The sequence below is a fragment of the Tenrec ecaudatus genome, chromosome 16, assembly GCF_050624435.1.
Source record: "Tenrec ecaudatus isolate mTenEca1 chromosome 16, mTenEca1.hap1, whole genome shotgun sequence".
NCBI classification, from domain to species: domain Eukaryota; kingdom Metazoa; phylum Chordata; class Mammalia; order Afrosoricida; family Tenrecidae; genus Tenrec; species Tenrec ecaudatus.
In genome coordinates, this window is record NC_134545.1 from 23,657,715 (window position 1) to 23,684,014 (window position 26,300).

A 26,300-nucleotide genomic window follows, 5' to 3' on the forward strand; every position below is an offset into this window, starting at 1 on the left:
TGGAACATACACAGCGGGCACACGTCTAGCTGGGAAGACGGCTCACTTTGTGTGGTGGTACATGGGGTCCTTACGGCAGAATTAACTCCACGGGCACCGACAACGTGAAGGTGTCACCCAGCCCTGCAGAGAGGACACCAGGACAGCTAGGCTGCGCAGTCTGCACACTGGGAGCTGGGGAAAAGCAGGGCCCAAGGCCTCACGCAGTGGGCACGCTCGAGGCAGGCGTGTGCAGCCAGGGCGAGGGGATGGGACTTGTGCGTGTGCGTGTGTGGACACACAACCCTCTGCAATGGGGAACTTTGTACTCTGGGGGGAAGGTGGCCAGTGGTGTTCTAGAACATGGATTCTCAAATTTATTTGTCAACTGTCCCCTTTTCAGGGGGGAAAAAAATTTACCTAGTGCCCTCGAGGCAATGAAACACTTTTACACCAGCACACCCTCCGTGGGTCACGGCAGTGCCCCCAGGGGCAAGCCCACTTTGGGAAATACTGTTGGCCCCGCGTTCCTGGGGCAGACAGGTCAGCAGACCCAAGTAGCTGCTTGGGCAAGTCGCTTTGCCATCTTGGTTTTATTAACTGCTTAATTTATTACATCTGCTAAATACATTTAGTTCAGCCCAGCACTCTCACACTCGCTGGGGCACAGCCAGCCGCACATGCTCTAAACCTGGCTGGTACTGGGCGTCGGGGTTCACAACTCCACACACCTGTACAGTAGACATCGCTCTGCCAGCGATGCCGTGCGACCCCGCAGCTCATCGGGTCGATGTACACATATCACCCAGGAGACAGACCCCCATGAACAGCTATTGACCACAACCACACTCCTGGGTCACCCCTAAGAGACACCACCCACCACACTGCAGTACACCCCAGCCCCACCCCCCATGCGTTAAACACCGTGCAAGCTTGCAGACACTTTGGAGGCAAATCCAGTTGTGCCCAAGAGCCCCGGGACTCCAGACTCCAAGTTGGAGGGCCCTAGGGGCTGACCGGTGCCCAAGGCTGTGGCTCAGGAGGCTGTGACCAGGACCCATTGAGCTGGGCAACCAAGGAGGTAGAAGCCGCCTGGTCCACAGGGTCCCTCGGTGAGTGCCTCAGCTCTGAGGCCCTGGCACCACCTCTTCCTGCCCCCATGCACCTGGGCCAGGGATGCAGATGGGGCGGGCGGGTAGTGGCTACACAAGGTCAAGAGGTTGTCTCCTCCTGCTTCCTTGCCCGAGACCCTGGGCCTCTGACCAGCTCCTGTCCTCCAGAGCCCGTCACGCCGTGGGCAAAGTGTCAGGAAGCCTGTGAGGAGCGGCTCTGGGCTCTGGCTGAGCAGCCCGTGAGTAACGGTACGGAGGACAGCAGCCAGCACGTGCGCTTTCCAGAGGGCAGGGGTGCTGTTTTTTTGCAGTTCGCAGGCTTGCTGCATCTCTGAGTGATTGCTTGTTGCAGGCAGAAATGACCTTTGCCCAGCGGGCTCCGGTCACTCTCCAGTGCTGCCGTTTGAGAACATGAGAAGCCGCCCTGCTGGTGACGTGGTTCCTGGGCGGGCCAGAGTGTCCCCCTGGGAGGTGGACAGACAACAGTGCATCCCAGCTTTGGGCCAGGTCCAGCACAAACCAACTAAGGGACTCTTCTCTGAGTCCAATTCCTCCTATCCCAGGGAAGGCGGGTTAGCTGCCCGGCTGCTGCCAGTCTCTTTGGCCCCCTAGATCCTGCCCAGCAGGCCCACATCATGCTGATTCGTGTAGGCAAGGCGTTGGAAGTCTCTGCAGGGGGAGTCTCCCCAGTCACAATCCTCCTGGCCAGGCTTTTTTGGCTTCCCAGCTTTCAGGCAAGGGTTGGGTGTAGAGACGGTAGGTCACCAGGCGCCAGAACCTGTGGAGATGTCTGCTCCTGGTGCTGTGCCCACTCGCCCCACAGGGAGGTAGTGCGAATGGCTTGCGCTGCTTCCTGACAAGCCGCCAGCCCACAGGAAGAAGAGGGTAGTGGGTGGGGGTGCAGAAGGGCAGTGCGGACCTTGGAGCGCCCTCCTGCCAGGGCTGGGCCGGGGCTAGGGCGGTGAGTCCCGGGTCAGGCCGTACTGCATGCTCACTGAGTGGTCCAGCTCCTCCAGCTCGGCGGGCAGCGGGATGCCCAGCTCCCCCAGGAACAGGGACAGGGCCTCAAAGGAGTCCTCCAGCTTCGAGAAGGCTGGTCTGCAAAGAAGAAGGCTGTGTTGGAGGCAGTTGGAGGACTGTTCAGCAGGCCCCACCTGGAGGCCCTGCTCTGTGGGAAGCAGAGAGAAGTTGCCACCACTGGCTCCAGCTAGAGCTTTAAAGAGTCTAGGCAGAAAGACTTTGAAAATGCAATCACAAAACTGGGCTCAGACTCCGAAACACCCGAAACCAAACTCGATGCCATCGAGAAGCAGCCTCAGAGTGAGCCCCTGGGGGCATCTGAGAATGTAACCATGGGAGTAGAGAGCCCAGTCTTGCTCCCTCGGAGCTGCTGGTGGTTTGAACTGTCCACCATGTGGATCACAGCCCTATGTAAACCACGGCACCGGCAGGCCTCCTGCGCTCAGATTGGGCGACACCACAAAGACCCTCTCCAGTCTCCAGACTTCCTGTTGACATACTGTGGGTCTTTTTCTCCACTCAGCAGTGCCCCCCAAGGAGAATGCAGACACCTGACTTCCTGCTCTAGAAACGGCTTAGCTACCCAGGATTCCTTGGCTCCCCTCGCCCCAGCAATCTGTGCTCAACAGGCGAGGCCTGCCCTGAGCTCTATATTCAAAATGCGAACTAGTGCCCCAAACAATGATCTTGATTGGGTAGACTCCTTTTTCTACAGCGGCTCTCGCCTCCTAGTAAGGGTGCCCTGGTGGTGGAGCGGCTTGTGCACTGGCCAAAGTTCCACCCTCCAGCGGCTCCTTGGGAGAAAGAAAGGCGAAGCTCCCTGCTCCGGTACAGCCTCCGAAACCCAAAGGGGCAGTTGGACCCTGCCCTGCAGTACCACTGAGTCAGCGTCAGAATTGATCCATGGCAGTGGGTTTTGAGTATGTAACAGAGCCCTGATGCTACAGTGGTTCAAGTGCTCAGCTGCTGAGCAAAAGGTCAGCGCCCGCCAGTCGCGCAGCAAGAGAAATATGGGGCAGTCTGCTTCTGGACAGTCACAGCCAGGGCGCCTTGGCGGCAGCTCTCCTCTGTGACTGGAGTCAGCCTGACAGCTGCGAGGTGAATAAAGTCTGCCGATGTCTTCAATCACCTCTCAGCTGTCCTTGCTCAGGGCAGTGCCATGAGGGCTGGACCTCTGTTCTGTTCACGCCACTCAGGTACTTCGGACAGTACCTAGAGCCTGGCAGAAGCTCAAGAAAGGTTTTTATGAATGAATCAAAGGGCTGGGAGGGGCACGCATACTCACATACACACTCACTCATTCATTCCCCGGCAGCTCTACATTTCCTCCCATTCTCTGACCCTGATGTAACTGGGGGCCCAAAAGGCACAAGAGACGAGCCTCTGGGGTCTGATGGGGCCTTTCTCACCATGGTCTTGTAACTCCCATCAAATGGCTGGGACTGTGTAAATGGCACCTGTGGGCCTCCAGGGAGCGAGATGATGAGAAATGGTGGCGCAGCAGTAGCAAGTGCTAAGTGATAGTGGCCCAAGGTGACCACAGTGGGTGCACTGACCCACAGGGTGCGAGAGCCGGGTGCTTCTCACAGGAAGCTTCCAGGAGGAGTATGGGGCCTTCAGGCAATTGACGTCGCTCCCAGAGCAAGAAAGAGCTGAGCGTCTTTAGGCAAAGGATTACTAGTGGAGTGGGGTGCCTCCAGACACTTATTGGTTGAGCTAGAGAGCTTTGTAGCTCTTGCCTGAGCAGAGGCCAGAGAAAGGTTTCCTTATAACACAACCCAGTTGTTCCTGATCCTGAATTGTTGCCTGTTAGTCTCCTACCAAACGCCGTAGTGGTGAATCTGGTCTGTGGAGTTCTGTGCGGCCATTAATACAAATTAACCTAGCAAAGAAACGAGAGTGCGGTGGTGGGGCAGCAGCTGTAAGAACTGGTGACAGAGGTTGGCGAGAAGGGGTTTGTCTGACCGCCACCTCATAGCAATGGGCCGTGGGCTGTTGACACCGCTAAGAATTCTCCTCACTCTGGGGAGTTAGAGGAGGCCATTTTGACAGCCTCCCACTGGCAAATTCTAACTCTAAAGCAAAGCTTTGGAAATCACTCTGTGGTACCCGGCTGTCCTGGGAGGGTAGAGTGGGAGGCAAGAGGAGACTTACTCTTCTTAGGCTCTCTATTTTAGAAATATTTAAGCCTGATTTTTAAAGGAACATCATTTCCGACAGCAGAAAAAGTAAACTTGTATAAAGACTCTAATCGGAAGGGCCTAAGCGGACTTTGGTAATCATGAAAACCTCTAGCTCAGGCGAATAAAAGGCAATTTTAAGGATTTCCTTAAAGCAGTGGTTCTCAACCTTCCTAATGCCAGGGCCCTTTAATACAGTTCCTCATGTGGTGACCCCCAACCATAAAATTATTTTTGTTGCTACTTCTTAATTTTGCTACTGTTATGAATCAGGCAGCCCCTGTGAAAGGGTCGTTCAACCCCCAAAGGAGTTGCGACCCACAGGTTGAGAACCGCTGCTTTAAAGGAACAAAGTAGATGGATGCATACATATGCTCATTTTAATATTACTCCTGCCAGTAAAGGAAAGTCAGAACTGGAATACTGACGTATGGGGGATATTACAACATGTTCAGGCAGTCTCTTAGTAGAATTTCATGTAGTCAACAAAAAAGATAAACAGGAAAACTGGGTAGTAACATGATAGATTTGCTGCATTGAACACTGAGGAAAGAAGAACCGATTAGCTGTGGGAGGACATCAAGAACATCATTAATAAAAAAAAAAAGGGGGACAGAAAAAAGAACATCATTCATGAAGAAAACAAAGTCATTAAAAAGACAGGGGAAAAAAAAGGTCCAAGCACATTGGGCCTCCATTCAAGCCCTCCCTCAATGCAAGAATACTTTGTTCTATTAAACTGCCATTCCATGATGCTCACCTTCCCAACACAATCGTGGAAGACAAACGGGTGCATAAGCAAATGTGGTGAAGAAAGCTGATGGTGCCTGGCTATCAAAAGATATAGTGTCTGGGGTCTTAAAGGCTTGAAGGTAAACAAGCGGCCATCTAGCTCAGAAGCAACAAAGCCCACATGGAAGCACACCAGCCTGCGTGATCACGAGGTGTCGAAGGGATTATGTATAAGGCATCAAAGAACAAAAAATCATATAATTGTGAATGAGGGGGAGTGCAGAGTGGAGATCCAAAGCTCATCTGTAGACAATTGGACATCCCCTTACAGAAGGGTTGTGGGAAGGAGACGAGCCACTCAGGGTGCAGTAGTGCAGTATAGCAACAATGAAACATACAACTTTCCTCTAGTTCCTAAATGCTTCCTACCCCCACCACTATCATGATTCTAATTCTACCTTACAAATCTAGATAGACCAGAGGATGTACAATGGTACAGATAGGAACTGGAAACACAGGGAATCCAGGGTGGGGGATGATCCCTTTAGGACCAGGGGTGTGAGTGGTGATACCAGGACGGTGGAGGGAGGGTAGGGTGGAAAGGGGGAACCCATTACAAGGATCTACATATAACCTCCTCCCTGAGGGGTGGACAACAGAAAAGTGGGTGAAGGGAGACTTTGGACAGTGTAAGACATGACAAAATAATAATTTATATATGATCAAGAAGGTTCACGAGGGGGGAGCGGGAAGGGAGGGGAAAAATGAGGAGCTGATGCCAGGGGCTTAAGTGGAGAGCAAATGTTTTGAGAATGATGAGGACAATGAATGTACAAATGTGCTTTACACAACTGATGTACGTACGGTGGTAAGAGTTGTATGAGCCCCTAATAAAATGATTAAAAAAAGAAAGGTCCAAGCAGATGTCAGAAGAGACTGAACTTTGCCCTTGATCATAGATCTGCTAAAGCAAATGGAAGAAAGGATGAAGTAAGAGAACGCAATGGAAGATTTCACAAGGGGCTCCAGAGGACAGAGTAGCCATGGCAGTGAACTGTGTAACCGTTCACAACCAGCACGCATCAAGCTGAAAGGGCTGAAGAGAAAATCCAGGCCTTGAGTTGCAGTACTGAAAAGAGTCTATGCCGGACAATAGAGAAGGGGGTGAAGGGAGACGCCGGACAGGGCAAGATATGACAAAATAACAATCTATCAATTATCAAGGGCTCATGAGGGAGGGGGGAGCGGGGAGGGAGGGGGGAAAAAAGAGGACCCGATGCAAAGGGCTTAAGTGGAGAGCAAATGCTTTGAGAATGATTGGGGCAGGGAATGTGCAGATGTGCTTTATACAATTGATGTATGTATATGTATGGATTGTGATAAGAGTTGTATGAGCCCCTAATAAAATGATTAAAAAAAGAAAGGTCCAAGCAGATGTCAGAAGAGACTGAACTTTGCCCTTGATCATAGATCTGCTAAAGCAAATGGAAGAAAGGATGAAGTAAGAGAACGCAATGGAAGATTTCACAAAGGGCTCCAGAGGACAGAGTAGCCATGGCAGTGAACTGTGTAACCGTTCACAACCAGCACGCATCAAGCTGAAAGGGCTGAAGAGAAAATTCAGGCCTTGAGTTGCAGTACTGAAAAGAGTCTATGCCGGACAACAGAGAAGGGGGTGAAGGGAGACGCCGGACAGGGCAAGATATGACAAAATAACAATCTATCAATTATCAAGGGCTCATGAGGGAGGGAGCAGCGGGGAGGGAGGGGGGAAAAAAGAGGACCCGATGCAAAGGGCTTAAGTGGAGAGCAAATGCTTTGAGAATGATTGGGGCAGGGAATGTATGGATGTGCTTTATACAATTGATGTATGTATATGTATGGATTGTGATAAGAGTTGTATGAGTCCCTAATAAAATGTTTTAAAAAAAGAAAAAATTAAAAAGAAGAGAAAAGAGTCTATGGGCGAGATACTGAACGATGCAGGATGCATCAAGAGACGATGGAAAGAATATACAGGGTCACGGTGCCAAGAGAACCGGCTGACAGTCCACCATCTCAAGAGGTAGTACCTGAGCGAGAACCAAAGGTGCTGCAGGAAGAAGTCCGAGTTGTACTAAATGGACGGACCACCAGGTGAAAGGCCTCAGCAAGCTGAGGAAGTGCTGCATGCACAGGCCTCTGCCGAGAGAGCCCAAAGACTGGCCAACGGGTTGAAAGGGACCCATGTTTGGGTCCATACAAACGAGAGGGGGCCCAACAGAATGTGGAAACTATTGAATGATCTCATTTACATCACACGCAAGTAAAGTTTGGATGAAGATCATTCACAGACACAGACAGGGAGCTGCCAGGAATTCAAGCTGGATCCAGAAGAGGACGTGACGTGGCTCCGGGGGAGTTCATTACTGGCTTCCGATGGGTCTTGGCTGAAAGCCGAGAATACTAGAAAGAGGCTTACTTCTGTTTTATTGGCCATTCTACTGTGTGGAGAATGACAAACTACAGACAGCATTAGGAAGAACGAGCATTCTAGAATACTTCACTGTGGTCTGTGGCACCCGGGCCAAGAGGCAGTTGTTCAAACAGAACAAAGACACAAGGTGTGCACCACGGTTGAATCCTTTCACCATACTTACTCAATGTGTGTGCTGAACAGAGAGTCCGACATGGCCCAAGTGGAGAGGCCTGGGGTGTCAGGACTGCAGCCTGCACAGGATTGCAGCCACATGCTCTGAAAACACAAAACCTCACAGCGGGGCCGGGCGACACCTACCAGCAGTCAGGTGGAGAAAAACCTGACATCGTCAAGGATTTCCCCTTGCTTGGATCCACACTCAGTGCTCCCGGAAGCAGAAGTCAAGAGGTCCGAGGGTAAAGCTCAGAGCAGGAGTGTCACTTTGAGGACTAAGGTGCCCCTGGCCCCTGCACATTGGCATGAAAGTTCAACCGTGAAGATCACAGATCTACGTATTTCCATTATGGTGCTGGTGAAGAACACTGAGCACACAAGGGACCGCCAGAAGAACAAATAAACCTGTCTCAGGAGAAGTTCAGCCAGAATGCTCCTTGGCAGTGAGCGTGGCGAGATTTCGTCTCGTGTACTTTGGCCTTGTGATCCGAAGAGACCGGTTCCCTGGAGAAGGGCACCGTGCTTGGTAAAGCGGAGGGTCAGAGAAAAAGCGGAAGGCGCTCCATGAGATGGGGCGACACGATGGCCACAACCATGGTCTCAAACATAACAATGGTGACAACGGCCCGGGCTGGGCAGTGTCTCAGCTTGTTCGGCACAGGGGGGGTCTAAGCACCAGGACAACTTGACAGAACCAACAACATGAAAATACAGGGCAAAACAGAACATTTCCATCTACTTTGAAATTGGAACTCTATCAAAGATGTGTATGGACAAGGGGTAATCTAGAAACATTTACTGTACTACTTACTGTATTACAGGGTGGAACGAGTTCGGGTGAATTTTGTTCTTTTAAAATTAATAGCTATGTCTCCATCACATCTCGCTCCTCCCGGCATGACTTGGCACGTCAGGATCAGACAGCCCAAGGCTGGGCAAGCATTTCGGGACTGTGTGAGCTGGGGCTGGGGCGGGGCACCAACCTGCTCTCGGGCTCCAGTTTGCAGCAGATGGCAGCCAGGGGGAAGAAGGCTGGGGGACAGTCTGTGGGGACAAACTTCTCCCAGAAAAGCTTCACGTTGAGGCCAAAGTCCAGTGTGCGGGGCAGGCAATCAGGATCTGCGTACACTTGCCCGATGATCTGCAGGTGGGAAGATGGCTGGTCAACACGGACGGACTGGGGAGGCCACAGTCAGATGGCAGGGAGAAGGGTGCTGGGGTGAGCAGGAGAGGAAGTGGGGAAAAAGCCAGGTGGGAACACTGCCCTTGCCCATCTCTCTAAGTGCGGCTGATCCCAATTCACCTCCAGTAGCTCAGGGGGGGCCGCACGGCAGCACAAGCCCGATATTCCCCAGTGGCTCAGGAGGGCTAGCAACTTGCACTCGCTCCATCTGGGGGGAGAGGTCCCATCCTATTTGGCATCAGCTGAGGGCTTTGTACACAGTGGCTTGTCAATCAAGATATACTACCATATATATTTTTCATAGTGATTCCTTCATTAAAGCTTCCGTGGGACACAGCATCAGGATGCGGGCGGCTACCCACAGAAGGACATGTGGTATGGTGTGTCCCCCCAATATCTTTTAACCCCATTTCCACCAACTTTTTGAAGTCCCCTCATATACATGTATATTATATGTATTACAATAATATGCACACATGTGCAATGATTCTTTAGTTTGTACACGACCCTGCCTGCATTCTTCAAATTGTGTCTTTCTGCTCTTTTCAAAGCAGCCTACCACTAAGTTACCTTCAATGCACTCTAAGCAGAAGCCCTCTTTCCCTCTCAAACCTGCCCCTGCCCCCCAACCAAGCCACATCACTGCCACCTAGTTGATTCTGAGTCACAGTGGCCCTGGGTAGAATTGCCCCATAAAGGCCTTTTAAAAATTATTATTTAAAAAAAATCATTTTACTGGGGGCTCTTACAACTCTTTATCACAATGCACCCATTGTGTCACGCACATTTGTTGCCATCATCATTCTCAAAACATTTTCTTTCTACTTGAGCCCTTGGGATCAGCTCATTTCCCCCATGCTCCCTCCCGTACGAGCCCTTGATAACTTATAAACCATTAGTAATTTTTCCTGTCTTATACTGACTGATGTAAGAATTATTATTATTAAAGGTTTTGCATGTGTGGGGATAGAATTAATTCCCCATATAAACGAATGGTGATTGTTTCTTTAGGATGCTTGCTGGTGGTGGACTGCTAACCTGCCAGGTTGTCAGTTCAAACGTACCCGCCGCCCTGTGGACACAGTGGAGGCTGTCCACTCCTGTGCAGATTTACAGCCTCAGAAACCCGAATACAGCGATAGCTGGGTTGTCCAATGGCTCCAAGCTCAAACTTTCCACTACTTAAACAGGAAAGGTCGCAGAAAACTCTGCTCCGTGTTTGTAATTTGATCCACAGTCAAGCCGAAAACCCAACTTGAAGAAACAAGAGTGTGCATGTGTTGGGTGTCACCACAGACACTAAGGGTGGGGTGAAGGGGGGGGCGTGTCAGTGTAAGCACTGCTCCCACTCAGATAACAGAGGCTGGAGTTGTGCTTTAAAACATTTAAAACTATGTCGGACAGTGTAAGAGATGACAAAATAATAATTTAAAAATTATTGAAGGTTCATGAGGGAGGGGGGAATAGGGGGGGAGAAGGGGGGGGAAATGAGGAGCTGATGTCAGGGGCTTACATAGAGAGCAAATGTTTTGAGAATGACCAGGGCAATGAATGTGCTTTACACAACTGATGTATGTATGGATTGTGATGAGTTGTATGAACCCCTAATAAAATGATTTAAAAACAAACAAACAAAAAAACATTCCTCACTGAGCTTTTGTACTTTACTTGCATGAATTATTGTATGCACAAGTCCAAAGAAAGCTCGTGGATCCCAGCAATAAAGCTAAGAGGCAAACAGAGAACCAAGATAGCGTTAAAGGCAGAAATTGCGGCAAAATTTGAATCAGGCAGCCGCTTCTCAGCTGAATTATAAGATGGCTAAGTTGACATTAGCAACATTTTTTTTTTTTGGGGGCGGGATGTGATTCAAGTGGCCAATGTAGTGAAAGGTGTGAAGTCAGTAACCAGGAAACAACAAAGAGCTCAGATTAGTGAGGAGGTTACAAAGTGACTGACTGCTAGTTTGGCTACGTCACAAACAACTCCATGGCGCCAGCCTATCAAAAACAGCGCTGCGAGGAGGCCAAAAGCCCCAGAGGGACTTGAAGTCCTGGAGAAATGAATCGATGAGTGGGATTTTGGGAGCCTTAGAACTAATGATACGGGTTTCCAAGGTTCCTGATGGGAAAAATACGTTCCATTTTCGAGCTGCTTGGTGTTTGAACGTGAATTTGGACTGAATGGTGTTTGACGACGGAGGTGTCACTGTATTTGGAACGACTCAATGGCAGTGGGTTTGGGCTTTGGGATCATCTTTTGCCTTTAGGCCATTTGGGTTTACAAAAGGTTGCTTACACATGCTTCACTTTTGGATAGTGGGCCAACTTGTATACGGTCCCCAGTTTGTTACAAACATTTTACCCCAATTGAAAGTTAAAGAAAAAACCTTCTCGGCGGACTCCATATGACCGTTTTCCCACCTCTCTCCCAGGCCGGAATCCCTTGGTCGGCACCACAGAACCTTTCCATGTGCACGCTCACCTGCAGCTTCAGGACACCCCGAGGGCAGGAAGCGTATTAAGACCCACTCTGGACCCCACAGTGCCTACTGGGCTGAGGGCGGGGACAGCCCCAGGGAGGGAAGAGGGAGCAGAGGCGAGCTGGGCATGGAGACCTTAGGCTCAGGAATGAGATGGGAAGCCATGTGGAAACTTCCTGCCTTTCCTACCAGAGAGTCTGGGCTCACCCCTGCCCGTCTGCACCTGTTTCCTCGCCTGAGAACACAAGGCCCAGTCCTTGTCATGCCAGCATGAACCTCATGTGTGCCAGCGGAGGTCAAGATCCACAGTCTGCAAAGGCATCCCACCTTGGAAACCCTATATGGGGTCCCTAGGAGTGGGTCTCCCTGGGGGCAGGAGCCCCATTTCTGAAGCAGGGCAGGGCTGCTAGGCCCCCAGGCTGGAGCTCACCTCACAGAGAACAATCCCAAAGGAGAAGACGTCCACAGTCTCGTCGTAGCTCTTTCCTTTGGGAACAGAGAGAGAGCAGACGATTAGGTTCAGGACCAAGCCGAGCTGCAGGCAAGAGCCTAGCCCAGAAGAAGGTCTGTGAAGTTGCCCCGCGCAGGTACCCCCTCGATCACCTTCCTTAGCATGCCTGTGACCCAGTAGCACTGCCCAGCAAGAACAGAAGCACACTCATATGGGCTCTGCCAGCAGCCTGCTCTGTGCCAGGGCAAACCACTAAACTCTCTGGCCTCAGACTCCAAGAGAGGCTTGATCAGGCCATTTTTGAAGCCTCACAATCGGGTGTGCGTTTCAAGAACCCCAACCAGCTCTCCGGTGGGTTTGAGCATTATCCACCAGGGGGCACCATACACCACCTCTCAGCAAGGAGAGAAGTTCCCGGTTAGTGATCCTGGGGGCACTGAAGCCAGTCAGACCTTGTCCTGCCCCCAGAAGGGGACAAGGACCAGCTCCAGAGATGAGGGCTCCCACCTGACCAAGGATAAAAACTCTCCATCACCCCTGGGCTCTGGGTAGCACGGCTTACACTTCACAGACAAGGTGTGCCACGGGCCGGACTCACCGTTCAGCATCTCAGGGGCCATCCAGTAAGGGTTTCCCACCACTGTGTACCGCTTCCGGCGGTCATTCTTGCGTAAGGTGCGTTTCTTGGTGGCTGCCTTCTCCACTGGGGGCTTTTTCCTCTCCTCCACTATGAGCCGAGACAGCCCAAAGTCGGCCACCACCACAGTCTTGTCCTAGCAGGGCACAAACCAGGTCAGGGCCTGGTAGGGACGTTCCCAAACCTGACCCCGGGGTGGGGTGGGGTGTATGTGTGTGGCCAGAAAAGGACAACGGGCCCAAACCAGCTCCAAGGGGGAGGAGGGTGCTCCACAGGGATTCCACGAGCTGGCTTTGTGGAAGCACATGCCAGGGCTTTCTTCTGCGACATCACCAGGTGAACCAAAACTGCCAACCTTAAGGCAAGCAGCTAAGCATGTCACCACGTGTGCTGCCAGGGAGGCAAATCTATCCAGCAGACAAGGCTTGGCATATGTGTTTCTAAACAGGCAGCTTTGGGTACAACAAATTCCCAGGACCACCAGTGTGTTCACGGCAGAGCCCGAGTCTGGGTGGGTGAGGCTCTGGGCTGGTAGTGGTGGGGTGTTCTTTTGTCTGGCCTTACTCCTAGCAGGATAGAAGGCCGGGGCTAGAGCCAGGATAAGACAGAGAAAGACGAGATGGGAGCAGTCAGTGTGGGGATCTGCAGGAGAGAAGTTCTTCAAATAGCTATGGGGCAGTCATGTGGAAAAGGGCTCGTGACTGCGTGGTGTAGGTTCAGAGTTCAGTGCCTGGGCCAGCTGGTGGACACAGGAGGCCATGCTGCACGCTGATCAAAGGAGGAACATTGCAACAGCAGAGCGGAGGGGCAGCGGAGGACTGCGGAATCAGAAGCCCTGGTTCTGTAAACCCACATGCTCTGTGGCCTCAGAGACCACAGCTACAGAGTGGGGTCAGCAATGATCTGCTTCACAGGGCTCTTACTGGGACCAGACGGGGCTTCTTAAATCCTTTCCAAGCAGGTGACCGCCCCCTACCCCACCTCACCAGGCGGCTACTGAGAGGTAGGAAAGAAGTCAGGTGTGTTTGGGACTTCTTAAAAGCTATCTCAGAGGACAGCTGGAGGCCAGAGGAGGGGCAAGATAGAAGGTCCAGGGACATTTCTGGTCTGAAGCAAGAGGGGACAGACAGGCCACGTGAAGCCAGGCGGGCTGGCCTCTGGGACATACCAGTTTGATGAGGCAGTTGTGCGAGTTCAGGTCCCGGTGGATGATGCACATGGAGTGCAGGTAGGCCTGGAACAGAAGCCCGAGGTAAGGCCAATGGGCAGAAAATCAAGCAGACCCAACTCCGGAACTGGGACCCCTCGCCTAACATGGTCTCCATGGTACCAGCTTCTGTTGCCCTTGAGTCCACCCCCCACCCCGCACCCGTCCTCATCTCCACTCGCCCCACCCCAGTAGCCGGTTCATGTAGCTAAGCTCTAGGCGAGCACGCCGCAGGCAGATGCACCACTCCCTCTGCCCATTCCTGACTTCACCCACCCGGGATCCTCCTGCCTGTGGACCCGGTGCCCTCTCCCCGACCCATGCTCGCTCGGTGCTCCTGGCTCATGCTAGTGCCTGCCACCTTCCGTCTATGCTTCAGCCTCTTCCTTTCTAAACGCTGCTCACCCTCTGCCCTGCTACCCGATCCTTTCAGCCTTCCTCAAAGCCATCTTCCCTTCCCACACGGTGTTCCCAGGCTCAGACGCCTCTACTGCACTGTGGTCTAGTTGATTCAAACCAAGGGCCCCAAGGTCTTTCCAAGGCTGTGGCCTTTGCAGGAGCAGATGGCCCCATTTTTCTCTCGAGTGTGGCCGATGGCCTACAACAGCCGACCAACCCTCTAGTTCATGGCCAAGTACTTGTACAAAGTGCCACCACGGCTCGGGTACTCGCAAATCGTCTCAATGTCTGTCAACCAGCCTCTCCAATCAGACTGCATGTTCCCACAGCCCCTCTCCTAATCTGGGAACTGAAATGCTTCACCAGCCCTACCCAGGCCGGTCTGCCCCGAGACACTCCAACTCTGCCCAACCTACTGACCGAAAGATGGTTCTGCTCACAGATGTCCTGGCCCACACATTCTTCATGCCTGCACACAGCCCAGATTGGTGGGCTAGAAATCTAGGGATCTTACTCTACTGCCTCAGTGCTAGTATGCTAGATGCTGCAGGAAGAGAACAGGTTAAAATTGCAGGCTCAGGGGCCAGGCCGACTGGCCCAGGACCCCAGGTCTGTGCCTTGCTGGCTGCGCTGCTCATCTGGAAACCAGGGATGTTGTGGGGAATGCTAATCCAGCACAGTTCCTGGAATGTAGAAGTCATTCAAGGCCTGTCAGCTCGTAGTGACCACTCTGCTTTGTACTATTCTTTCCTGGGGAAATGAGATACCGACCCTGCCACTCCCCCCCCACCCCATCTGATGCGCTGTCATTCTCTCAACTCCAAGGCTGATCTGCCAGTAGCAACTTCGACCTAACTCGGGCCCACCCTTTGGGCCTCAACTAGAGTCACCTGCTTGCGGAAGCTGTCTCGGACTTTCCAAGCACCAGACAGTGGCCTCTGTGATGGGAAGCACAGGCCACCTTGCCCACAGTCCGCGGCTCCCCTTTGCCCTGTCTGTCCGTCACGCTGCTTACTCCCTAAGACTCTGAATTCTCAGAGCAGGGTTGTGAATTCCGAACAGCCAGTTAAGGGAGTACACAATTCCAACAAAAACTGCTGAGTGCCGCCCAAGCTGCCCAGCACAGGCTTCTGCCTCTCGGCACCTGCCCACTAATCCCTGCACGTCTCCGGCAGGGAGACGTGGGTCCTGTGGGCGGGACTCACCATTCCAGAGGCGATGCCTTTGGCAAAGCTGACTTTCTGCTCCCAGGGGAACGGGTCCTGCAGCATAGGATGGGAGAATGCCTTTCAGAGGGTGTTCCTCTTGTGAGTCGCTATGACCTTCCGGGGAACCCGCCCCACCCGGGCCCCAAGTATGCCTGGCAGGGTCCTTAAGGGGCAAGAGCTGGGGCTCTCCAGGCCCTGTGGTTCGTGGTGGTGGGCCTAATGACGTCACTGTGGCACTAAGTAGTTGTGGGAGATGGGCTCACCACACTGCGCAGGAAGTCTTTCAGCGTGCCCCCTTCAATGTACTCTGTCAGCAGGTTCAGTTTCTTGTCCTTGTACAGCACGCCGATGAACTTGAGCACATTGGGGTGGTCCAGGCTGCGCATCACCTTCACCTGGGAGGGGAAGGGGGGCGGCTAGTCAGTTCCCACTGTACCTCCCTCTAGCCTTCTGCTCTGGAGGCAAGTGCACCTCCCACCTCCAGCTTCTGGGACCCAGTGATGATCAGGTGAGGGCCATCCGTGTAGATGGAGCCTGCCTTTCTGGGGACTGAGTTAAGTGTTTCAGTGATGGAGGATGAAACCAGCCCTAGTTCCACCTTCCTCCCCGCATCACCTCCTCTCCACCTAGTGTGCTGTCGTGTCCCTGGCACCCAGCTCGTGGAGCTTTGGTTGCTGTTCACGGGACAAGTGATGACAACACTGGGGTTTAGGGCGGCAGGAGCTTTCCTGGGGAGTGCTTTTGAGGTACTTTGCTCTCAGTGACGACACCAAATTCTCATCCCACAGGCCCATCTTCTCACCTCAGTCAGAAAAGTCTTCTGTGTCTCTTCGTCACACCGAATCAACTCCTTCATGACCATCACCTTGCCTGTGGCTTTGTGTGTGACCTGTGGGGAGGGCCGCAGTTACTGGTGCAGAAACCGCAGGCTGTTCGCTCAAGAGAACCAGGAGCAAAACCCTGGCAAGTGGCATCCCATCTTCGGAGGGACACATGGAGACTGAGGACACGGACCGAGTTCTGATGTGCAAGACGCAGCATGAGGGCCACTGGGGGCTTGTGGGAGCCTGGCTGGGTCCCTGGCGAGCTGGCCGTGCACGGGGAGCATGAGAACCCAGAGGAAGGTTGGGAAGCGGCCAAGCCAAGCAGGGCTGTGGTTATCTGGCACCGGAGTGAGCCCCCCTAGGTCATTCTGGTGAGGGTCTGGAGGCAGGAGGGTCAGTGCCACAGACATGCACCAAGGAGAGGGTGTAGGGGAGGGTTGGGGGTGTTGTGGTGAGCTCTGCAGCCTCACTGCACCCAAGCTGATGCACACTGCTTACCTGGCCCTCCCTCCTCACTCTCAGCAGAGGAGGGGAGAAAGGGAGGGAGAAAAAGTTAAGAACAGGAAGAGGGAGAGACGGGGGAGAGAAACAGAGAGAGAGAGAAAGAAAGAAAGAAAGAGAAAGGTTAGTCTCTGACTGCTCATCAGTAGTCAGGGAGGCAGGCACCACTTCTGTGTGCTCCCCATAGCACCCCAGCACCCAGGGCCTCCAGGCACCTAATAAGCTACTGGGGTAATGGGCCCAGCTAACTCCAACCTGGGCTGCAGGCCCAGCAAGTTCAGTGCAGCAGCAACAGTGCCTGCAAGAGGCCTAGGGGAGAGTGCAACTCCTAAGCCCATCACCAAGCCGTCCCAGGTCTCCTGTCTGATGTTTGCCGGGGGGAGAACCCAAGAGCTGCGAGTGAGAGGGCAGGGGGAAGCCAAGCCTGCTGTTCTCACCTTGATGGCCTGCCCGAAGAAGCCTTTGCCCAGGACCTCCCCATGGATGAGGTCGCAGGGTCGGAAGATCTGCTGTGAGTAGCTGCTGGAGCAGCGTAGCGATTCTGAGCGGCTGATGTCCCGGCTGAGCAGCAGGGGCTCCTTTGGAGAGCTGGGGCCAGGGGACTTGGAGATGCTGTTACTGCGTCTGAGAACAAGGACAGAGGCGGGTAGGGGTAGGAATAGGGGTAGGGCAGTCCTTGGGGATCTCCTAGGAAATCCGGGGTACAGGACCTTCAGGGCTTCCCAACCTGACCCAAAATCTTCTGTCAGGAGGCTGAGAAGGGGGTGGGGCTCTGATGTCAGGCAGATGACCCATCTTGGGGCTGCAGGCCCCAGGAGTTCTGAAGCCCATTGTAAGAGTGTGTTCAGAATGGGAACTCTGAGAACACCTCACCCAAAATACTAAACTACTACTAGTGTCAAGTGATCCCTCTGACAGTATTGGAGATGGGGACTCAGCACACCTTCCAAACTGACTCGATTCCAGGTGTGGACGGGGCTGGAATGACAACATGCCACGACTGCCACCACAGCTGCCCTGGGATTGATTCTGACTCAGGTGGGCCAGAGCACGATGGCCAGGCCTTTCTTCTGAGGCCCCTCACGGCAGACTCACACATTCAACCTTTCAATGAACCACCCCAATAACCAGCACATGGGGAGCTCAGTAGCATTTTGGCAAATCTTTGTGACTGTCTCCATTTCCTGAATCTTGAAATAATAAGCAGGTGTGATTTCCAGAGCCCCAAAGCCTCTAGGTTTACACCTGAAAAAGCAGCCAGTAACAGCAACAGAAGATGACTGTCACCCCAACTCACAGCAGAAGAGGCAAGAGGCTGAGGGGCCCAGCCCTGCAGGGGCACGTTGGGTCCAGACACTCCTCCCTGCTTGTTTCACGGGCTACCTGGTTGGCTGCGCCTGCCCTTCATCTTGATGCCCACTGACTGTGCCCACGAGAGTACCAGGTGAGCTGTCCCCTCCCTCTCTCCAGCATGCTATCACTCCAGAGGTGCACAGCCTGCCTGCTGTCCCCCACACCTTCCTTTCTCTGGGCCATGCACTCCCGGGCCTTCTTTGCCCTTTGTTCTCACCAGCTCGTCAAGGCCAAGGGCAGCCAGAAGCCAAGGCAACCACTGTGCGGTGCCAGCCCACAGGGCTCCAAGGGGTTCGGGCTGTTTGGTCAGGCGAGTAGAGGAAGACTAACTCCCAGGGATACTAGCACTTCCTCCCAGTCAGGCACGGCTCCTCTGTGTATCCTTCTCCACATTGAATCCTCACACAAGTAGGCAAGCAAGCCGCCTTTATCTTGCAACTCCATTTCACAGATGCAGAAACGGAGGCCCAGCGAGATGAGGTGATCTGTGCTGGGGGCTCAGCTTGAATCCCCGGATGGCAGGTTTGCCTAGTGGGTCTGACTCTTGGTCTATAAAGCTCTTAGAGCTTGCCCAGCTGGGGAGACTGCTCCCCCTCCTGCCATCGGCCTGGGCTGTTGATGTCTCCCAAGTGTTAAGCAGCCTGCGTCATTTCCTGGTTTCTGGCTGTCCATGTCCTTGTGGACACTGAGTCAATCCTCTGTGGGCCCTTGTCCAGGCCCGGAGTCCCACGCTCCCCGCAAAGGCCATGCTGCCACCTTCCATGCAGCTCAGCGGACAGCCTGACCTTTGGTAGCCAAGGAAACTTGGCAGACAGTTGGGCCTGACCGGTTGCTGGGCTGCTCAGCACAGTCCTCACAGTTAGCTGTTCTCTCCCTGACTCCCCTGGGACTCGCCAAATTGGAGGGTTAGGCACAGGGACAAAAACGGAGGAGGCTGGGAGGTGCACCACACCTCAAAGAACGTCTCCTCAGTGTCCCCTCCAGGTTTTCCTTGGTGTCCAGGGTCCTGAGGGTGGGGGAGGGGTCAGCGCTCTGCATGTGAGGAGAGAGCCGTGCGTCCAGCCGCAGCTGGTCCAGACGCTGGGAGACCGGGTCATGCTCAACCAAGAGCTGCAGAGTCTGGCTCGTCTGGCTAATCGCGTCCTTAACCTGTGGTCAAGAGCAGTGTAAGGCTAGCACCCCACTCCAGGGTCACCCACCCTGCCCCAGATGACCCAAGCACAGTATGGCTAATGTGAGCCTCCAGCTCCGAGTAGCTCCATGGTGCCCTGGCCTGGCATCCCTGCTGCCCTGGTACAGGCAGGTCACATCACAGGTCACATCAGCACTGAGACCAAGAGACCCAGTGAGGAAAGGCCACAGGCAGACCTCCCACCCATCACACAGCCTGGACACACACTCTACCTCCTCCACTCGAAGTGTGCGGACCGGAGTCCCATTGATCTCCAGGATGCGGTCCCCGGGGTGGATGGCATTGCGATTGTTGGAACTGATATGCATCCGGTTGACCCTGTGTAGGACAGGAAGTGAGGCATGAAGGTGTCTTAAAGGCCTGGCCAGCCAATGTCGCTTACCCAGCCCCAGACCCACCACTGGCCCAGGGGTTCCCCCTCTCAATGAAGCACATCGTCACTCACCCCGTGACCTGAATCAGAAATTCGAACATGCTCCTCCCAATCTTGGGCCTCCTTACGGTCTCCCCCACTATCTCAGAGAATTCTGCCTTCTAAGGATTTGCCAGTCTATCCAGGACTCTCCACCATCATGGTAACCAAGCTCTCCACTCTGGTAACAGCCTCCTGGCCTGCCGCCACCTCTAGCCTTACTCCTTCCCATCCAAGCTCCATACCTGCAACCCTTCCACAGTGCTACCCTGAACACTCATCTCCCTGCTTGAACCAATCTGTGAGCCTTTGGCGATGCCCAACCTCTAGTCTACACCAGACACAACCACAGACTCCACCCCACCTCTGAGGACGCGCTGCGGAGTCCGATTGTCCGAGTACCAGTCTGACCTCACACCATCCCATGAGGGCTCGGCATAGACGTGATCTCCTTCTGACTTTGATTTGTACTGTAGGCAGCACTCTCCTTTCCAGCGTGGTGTCGGCGCACACCAATGACTTAGGCTGCGCATCTCAGAGGTACCTCATCCCTGGGATTAGCTGGAGACAGCCTCTTTCCCCACTTGGTCTCTGTCCTGACAACCTAAGATGGGGTTCATGTACTCTTTTGGACGAAGGACCTGATCTGCTCCCTTTTGCCTTTACTCAACCAGTCTATGAACGCTGACTCCTTGGCCCAGGTCCTGGGGATACAGTGCTAATAAGACCAAGTTCTTCCTGAACTTACATTTGAGTGGGAAGAGCAAATGATACACTAGAGCTACACGATCGGATCAGAGAATTTCAAAGAGCACACACTCTTGGAAAGCTGACATCTGCCAGGCAAGCAGAGTCTGCGCTTGAGGAGGCAGGCAGGAGTGCCGAGGCTCAGGCGTGGCTTAAGCGTGGTGAGCTCCCCTAAGACTGCGGTTCTGAATCCCGGGGCTTCCTGGACTGATAGGGGGCCAGCCAGACACGCAGATACTCACTCTTTCACTTGCACAGTGGTGGCGTAGTTGGAGCAGGCGCTCTCCACGGACACGGAGAAGCCCCGTCTGCCCTCAGCGGTGGCGGGCATGGAGATGAGCGTGACGGAGTAGGGTAGCTGGTCCTGCACAGACTCCGTGGAGAGTCTCTCGAACATAGGTGCCAGCACCACCTCGTTGTGGCATTTCCCACTGAGGAGAAGGGCCACAGGGTGGGCTGGGATTCTGAAGCCTGACCTGAGGCGCCCCTCCCCCAACACCCACAGCAGCCTGGGGTTTCAAGTGACACTACCCATGGACGCACTCCCACACCCTGTTTGCCAGGAGTCCAGCGGACTGCTCAGAATGAGGAGCGTGGGGCCTCTGGGTTGGGGCTGGGACTGGAGGTGGTGCCCTGGATCTGCAGCGAGGGATGTACTGGCCCCGGATGAGGTGGCCTACACTGTCTCTTTGCTCTCTTCCCCTCTCTGGACCTCAATCTGATCTTTTGTCAACTCAAACATTAACCTGGGTAAGTTCTAGGGCAGAGGTTCTCAACCTGTGGGTCGCAACCCCTTTGGGTGTCGAACGACCCTTTCCCAGAGGTTTCCGGATTCACAACAGTAGCAAAATTACAGTTATGAAGTCGCAATGAAAATCATTTTATAGTTTGGGGGTCAGCACACGAGGAACGGTATTAAAGGGTTGCGGAATTAGGAAGGTTGAGAACCGCTGCTCTAGGGGGTCTGGTACTTTTCTGGATTCTTCTCCAGAAAGCGTCTTCCCTGCTGTTATCTCCTGCTGGGGCTGTGTTGTGAAATAGGGGGTGAGGATAGAGGACAGAGAGAGACTTCAGTCCTCTTGCTAACAGATTACAGAGCTGGTTTACAGTACTGCTGTAACAGGAATCTAGTGGACTGACCGCCCACTTCCCTGCTCCTGGAGAGGACAGGCAGGGTTGCCCTCTTACCAGTAGAGGGTAGCATGCTGCACCAGTGCGTATGTGTCTCCATCCTCGATGATCACCTTGCAGCTCATGCAGGCAAAGCACTCTGGGTGGTACTTGAATTCACCAGCTACCTGTGAGAGGGCAGTGAGGGAGGGGTGAGGGGTCTGGGCAGACTAAGCCCAGCCACTGTTGCTGGCTGGGCTGTATGGACCCAGAGCTGCCAGATAAAATTAGGCAGGAGTCTTCCCTGTCTAGGTCTCAGTCATGGGAAGAGTCCTCAGAAGCACCTTCCTCACTAGAAAGGCTCACAGTCCCTCTACTACAGGGCTGGCCAGTTTTGACATGAGCAGGTACAGAGGCGTCCCCTTGTCTTGGCCAGCTCGCCCCGAGCTCTCCTTTCCGAAACCCCTGAGCACAATTTAGGTCTGTCATCCTTTCAGTTTGCAACCTTCTCCCGCTGGAGGTGTGTGCTCCCTGCCCACTTACACACCCACTGCCAACACTCGGACAGGTGCTCAACACCTGCCTATTAACTGAATCAAGGGGAAACCCTGGCTGATGGGAAGATGGGAAAGATGATGGACCAAAGGGAAGTGGAGGTGCTGGGATGAAGGGACTCACTCACCATGGCAGGGCCTGTCATCAGCAGGGAGCATCCGTGGCAGAACTCCCCAAACTTCCCCAAGTAGTCTTTGTGGCAGTAGAGTTTGCCATCCTTCTCATAGTACCAGTGGGTGAGGGCATCTTGGCATTCGGAACACCTAGGAGGCAAGACAAACTCAGGCCTGCTTCTGGACCGCTGGACCCAGGCCCCATCGCACAGCCTTCTCTGGAGTCCAGAAACAGGATGGGGGAAAGTGTCAGCACTTCCCTGCGGGAGCCAGTTCTGAGTGGACAGGGCCCCAGAAGCCAGCTTGATGCTGCAGCCCTGCAGGCAGAGTAGTGCTGTTTTGCTTCTCTGCCGCTTGGCTTCCTCAGAGAGTCTGGGTGAGCCAAGCAGCCTCCCCCAGAAACGCACGCATCAGGAATACGTACCCATTCTCTTTGGGGTGGGGGAAGGGATGGTATCAAGGATTTCTGAACTCTACTCACAGTTCTGGGTAAAAGCCTCAGGTCTAGACAGTTTTCTCCCTAAACCAGAGAAGCCAAATATCTCCACTCTTCAAAACCTACGTACTTCTTTCTGACAGGCTTACTGATGGAAGTATTCTTGCTACGTCACTATTAATCATAGAGAAACAACCCAGGCAAGGGCAGAAAGTGTCCCTGTCTGCCAAAGCTAATGTCAACGGAGGAAAAGGGGACAGAGATTTACAGAGCCTAGAGCCACAGCAACCAAATGGACCCAATTATGGATTGGATTAAAAACAAAGCCCCCACTGATGAAACATACAACTTTCCTCTAGTTCTTTAATGATCCCTGCCCCCCACTATCATGACTCCAATTCTATCTTACAAATCCAGCTAGACTGAAGCATGTACACTGGTATAGACAAGAGCTGGAAACACAGGGAATCCAGGACAGATAAACCCCTCAGGACCAATAATGAGAGTAGCAATACCAGGAGGGTAAGGGTAAGGTGGGGGAAAAAGGGGGAACCAACAATAGACAAGTGGGTGAAGGGAAATATTGGTCAGTGTAAGACATGAAAAAATAAGGATTTATAAATTTATAAGAGGCGAAGGAAGGAGGGAAGGGGAAAAAAAGGAGCTGATACCAAGAGCTCAAGTAGAAAGAAAATGTTTTGAAAATGATGGCAACCTATGTACAAACGTGCTTGACTACAATGGATGGATGGATGGATTGTGGTAAGAGCTGTACGAGTCAATAAAACGATTTGAGAAAAAAAAGAAAGAAAAGGTGCCAAACAGCAAAAATGAAACAAAATATAGCTGTGAGTCATTTTTTGAAAAACTGAAGTCATTTGGACTATACATTATGATCATTGTCACTTTTCTTAGATGTGACAATGGTACAGGTTGGTGATGGTAGGAGAAACATATTAAAGGTTAAAGGGTAAAGACTCCAGACCAAACTCAGTGCCAGTTAGTCAGTTCTGACTCACAGTGACACTATAGGTTTCTGAGGCTGTAAATCTTTATGGGAGCAGAAAGTCTCAACTTTCCCTATGGAGCAGCAGGTGGGTTTGAACTGTCAGCCTCAAGGTTAGCAGCTCAACACGAAACCCACTAACTACATAACCAGTGCCTCTTCAGATGACCACAGCTTAACTGTAAGTAGATCAGCTAACAAAACCCAACAAACAAAAAAGGACACACGTACACATGAGGGAACTAAAAGTTTGTAGAAAAATTCTATGATTTCAATTCCACTTTCCACACATTTTTGAACACAAACACACAGAGAAAATAGCAACAAGTTAACAAACGATGAACCTAAATGAAGGGTGCGCAAATGGGTCTTTGAGCTCTTTTTTCAACTTCTCTGCAGCTGTGCAAACTATCAAGCTAAAATATTGGGATCGCCGAGGTGACCCTGTAGTTAATAACGGACTGATTAGTCATTTAATGAGTAGCACCCACACCCACACCAGTGTGCTCCTTTTCAAAAGCACCTCTATGAGACCCAACAGCCAGCGATGATTCTACAGCGAGATGAATGGAAATGGACCAACCAGAATGGAAGCCCTGCGGACGCCTCCCACACGGTGAAGAACTGTCACTCGAGGAGATGCCAAATGGGAACCTCGACTGTGGTATACATTGTCACTGAGTACAGGAGAAGTTACTATTAAACAAAGGGAACAAACCCAAAGACTGTTAGCACAGGCCACGTCGACGGAGACAACCTCCTCCTCATTCTGAGTCTCCTAGCTAAGAACTCAGAGTGACCAGACCCTGGAGAAGGGCATCATGCTTTGTAAAGTAGAGGGGCAGCGACGCAAGGCAGGCCCTTGAGGAGATGGACTGACACCGTGGGCGTCAGGAGAGGAACAGTTGTGAGGATGGCTCAAGACCGGGCAGGGTTTCGCACTGTTGTGCTTAAGGTCACTATGGGTTGGAACCGACTGGACAGCACTCAACAACAACTACCTAAAAGAACTTCCCGGCCCGTTGACCCAGGGCTACTTCTTTCTTTCTAGTAAGCAGCCTCCTCACTTGTGTTGTCAGACCCAGCACCACCCACACCAGGCACGCCCTCTATTCAGAGAGGCAGCGTGGGCTGCGAGGGGTCTGATATGAAATTCTGACCCTGCCACTTACTAGTTACACCATCGTGGTCACAGTTACTTCCCCTCTCTGTCCCAGTTTCCTCATCTGTAAAATGAATTGCTGTGGAAGTTAGAGGTATATTAAGTATAGATACTAGAAAACACCCAAAACCAAACTCACCTCTATCAAGTTCATTCTGACCGACAGTGACTCTCTGGACAGAGCAGACCTGCCCCAAGGCTGTAAATAAATCTGTGTGGGAGCAAAAAGCCTCATCTATCTCCCCAGGAGCGGCTGATGAGTTCGAGCTGCTGACCTCATGGTTGGCAGCCCAGCATGTAATCCCTACATCACTAGATCATTTGTATAAAAGGTCTAGTATGGTAGGTACTTGATACATGGTTTCTACAGTGATGCTCACCTTTGGTCATCTCCATGGGTAAAACCCAATGCATTCCCATAGAGGCAGCGAGACTCACAGTGATTCTACAGAGCTCCGCGGTTGGTGAATCTTCATGGGAGCAGACAGCCTCATCTTTCTCCCTTGAGCTTTCTGGTGGGTTTGAACTGCAGCGCCACCAGGGCGTGGTTTAGGGCAATTTTCCTTATTAGTTTTTCCTCATGAACAAAATGCAAATTAACAGCAGGCTACTGCAGAGTTACCGTGAGTCAGCTGCACTTTAACGAAGGAGAAAGCCTGGAGCAAGTCTTGGAGGGCAGGGCGTTACACTGCGAGAGGAACCTGCTAGGCACCGCAGATACCAAACATCCACAAGGTCCCTAACCCTGTCTGTGAAGGGCAACCCTCACACTCCACTGAGAGCTCCCGTTTCACGGCACCGGGGGAGATGAGGAACATGGGGGGTGCATGCAAGCAGCTGTGGAAAGCAGAAGCTGAGCTAGGTGGGTGCAGCAGAGACAGCTCTGAGAATGGCTGTCTCCAGGGTGCCCGATTGTCCTGCAATGTTTAGCCTGCTAGATGGCTCAGGTGCAGGCCACTCTCCTGCCGTGGCTCTCCCCACTTGTCCTGTGGGCGCCAGACAGCAAGGCCTCGAGCGCTTGATTCGGTGGAATGGGTATGGATGGACACCAAGTGTCTAGAGCTGTGTGTGGAAATGACACGTTAGGGAAGCCTGAGGGCAGAACTTGGGTGTGTGGTCCCAATTCCTCTCAAAGCAAAAGGCACCCTGGATAAGCTGAACTGGGAGAGGACCAGGGCTCAAGGTCTGAGCACTACCCTGTTTCCCTGAAAGTAAGACATCCCCTGAAAATAAGACCTACTCAGTTTTGCCTCTCGCTGAAATATAAGGCATCCCCTGAAAATAAGACCTCCCGAAAGTAAGACCCCCCCAGAAGCTACAGTAACTCTGACTCTGGACCTTAGTGGTGGGCACCGCCATGCAGCTCACTGTTGGCCGCAATGCAGCCGGAGCAGACAGGAAGTGCGAGGTCTCTTTTAATAAAACAATAAGCAATAAATGTACCGTAATCTTCTTCATGGAAAAATAAGACATCCCCAAAAAGAAGACCTAGCGCATCTTTGGAAGCAAAAATGAATATAAGACACTGTCTTATTTATGGGGAAACAGGGTACATGTTCTTGGGAAAGCCCCTTTCTGGGGTTGGTTCTCTCCCTGTGGAAGGATGGAATTAAGACTATCCAGAGGCCCCCGGCTCTGTGAAAACTTCCACTTTTCCGACCTACTCC

At 52.7% G+C, this 26,300-nt stretch overlaps 1 protein-coding gene across 2 annotated transcripts in view; it reads right to left on the minus strand.

The window, feature by feature from the left end:
• Positions 1 to 570: 570 nt before the first annotated feature.
• LIMK2 (LIM domain kinase 2) overlaps positions 571 to 26,300 on the minus strand; it is a 100,211-nt gene continuing 74,481 nt past the window's right edge. For both annotated transcript variants that reach the window (XM_075533320.1, XM_075533321.1), the window contains 14 exons: positions 22,044 to 22,179; positions 21,440 to 21,549; positions 20,494 to 20,682; positions 19,305 to 19,410; positions 18,853 to 19,049; positions 16,985 to 17,171; positions 16,025 to 16,111; positions 15,486 to 15,617; positions 15,220 to 15,276; positions 13,577 to 13,642; positions 12,370 to 12,544; positions 11,751 to 11,806; positions 8,639 to 8,796; positions 571 to 2,189 (listed from right to left, as the gene is read on the minus strand). In XM_075533320.1, coding sequence (XP_075389435.1) covers positions 2,045 to 2,189; positions 8,639 to 8,796; positions 11,751 to 11,806; positions 12,370 to 12,544; positions 13,577 to 13,642; positions 15,220 to 15,276; positions 15,486 to 15,617; positions 16,025 to 16,111; positions 16,985 to 17,171; positions 18,853 to 19,049; positions 19,305 to 19,410; positions 20,494 to 20,682; positions 21,440 to 21,549; positions 22,044 to 22,179 — 1,801 coding nt within the window. In that variant the 3' untranslated portion in view covers positions 571 to 2,044. The remainder of the gene's footprint in view (positions 2,190 to 8,638; positions 8,797 to 11,750; positions 11,807 to 12,369; positions 12,545 to 13,576; positions 13,643 to 15,219; positions 15,277 to 15,485; positions 15,618 to 16,024; positions 16,112 to 16,984; positions 17,172 to 18,852; positions 19,050 to 19,304; positions 19,411 to 20,493; positions 20,683 to 21,439; positions 21,550 to 22,043; positions 22,180 to 26,300) is intronic.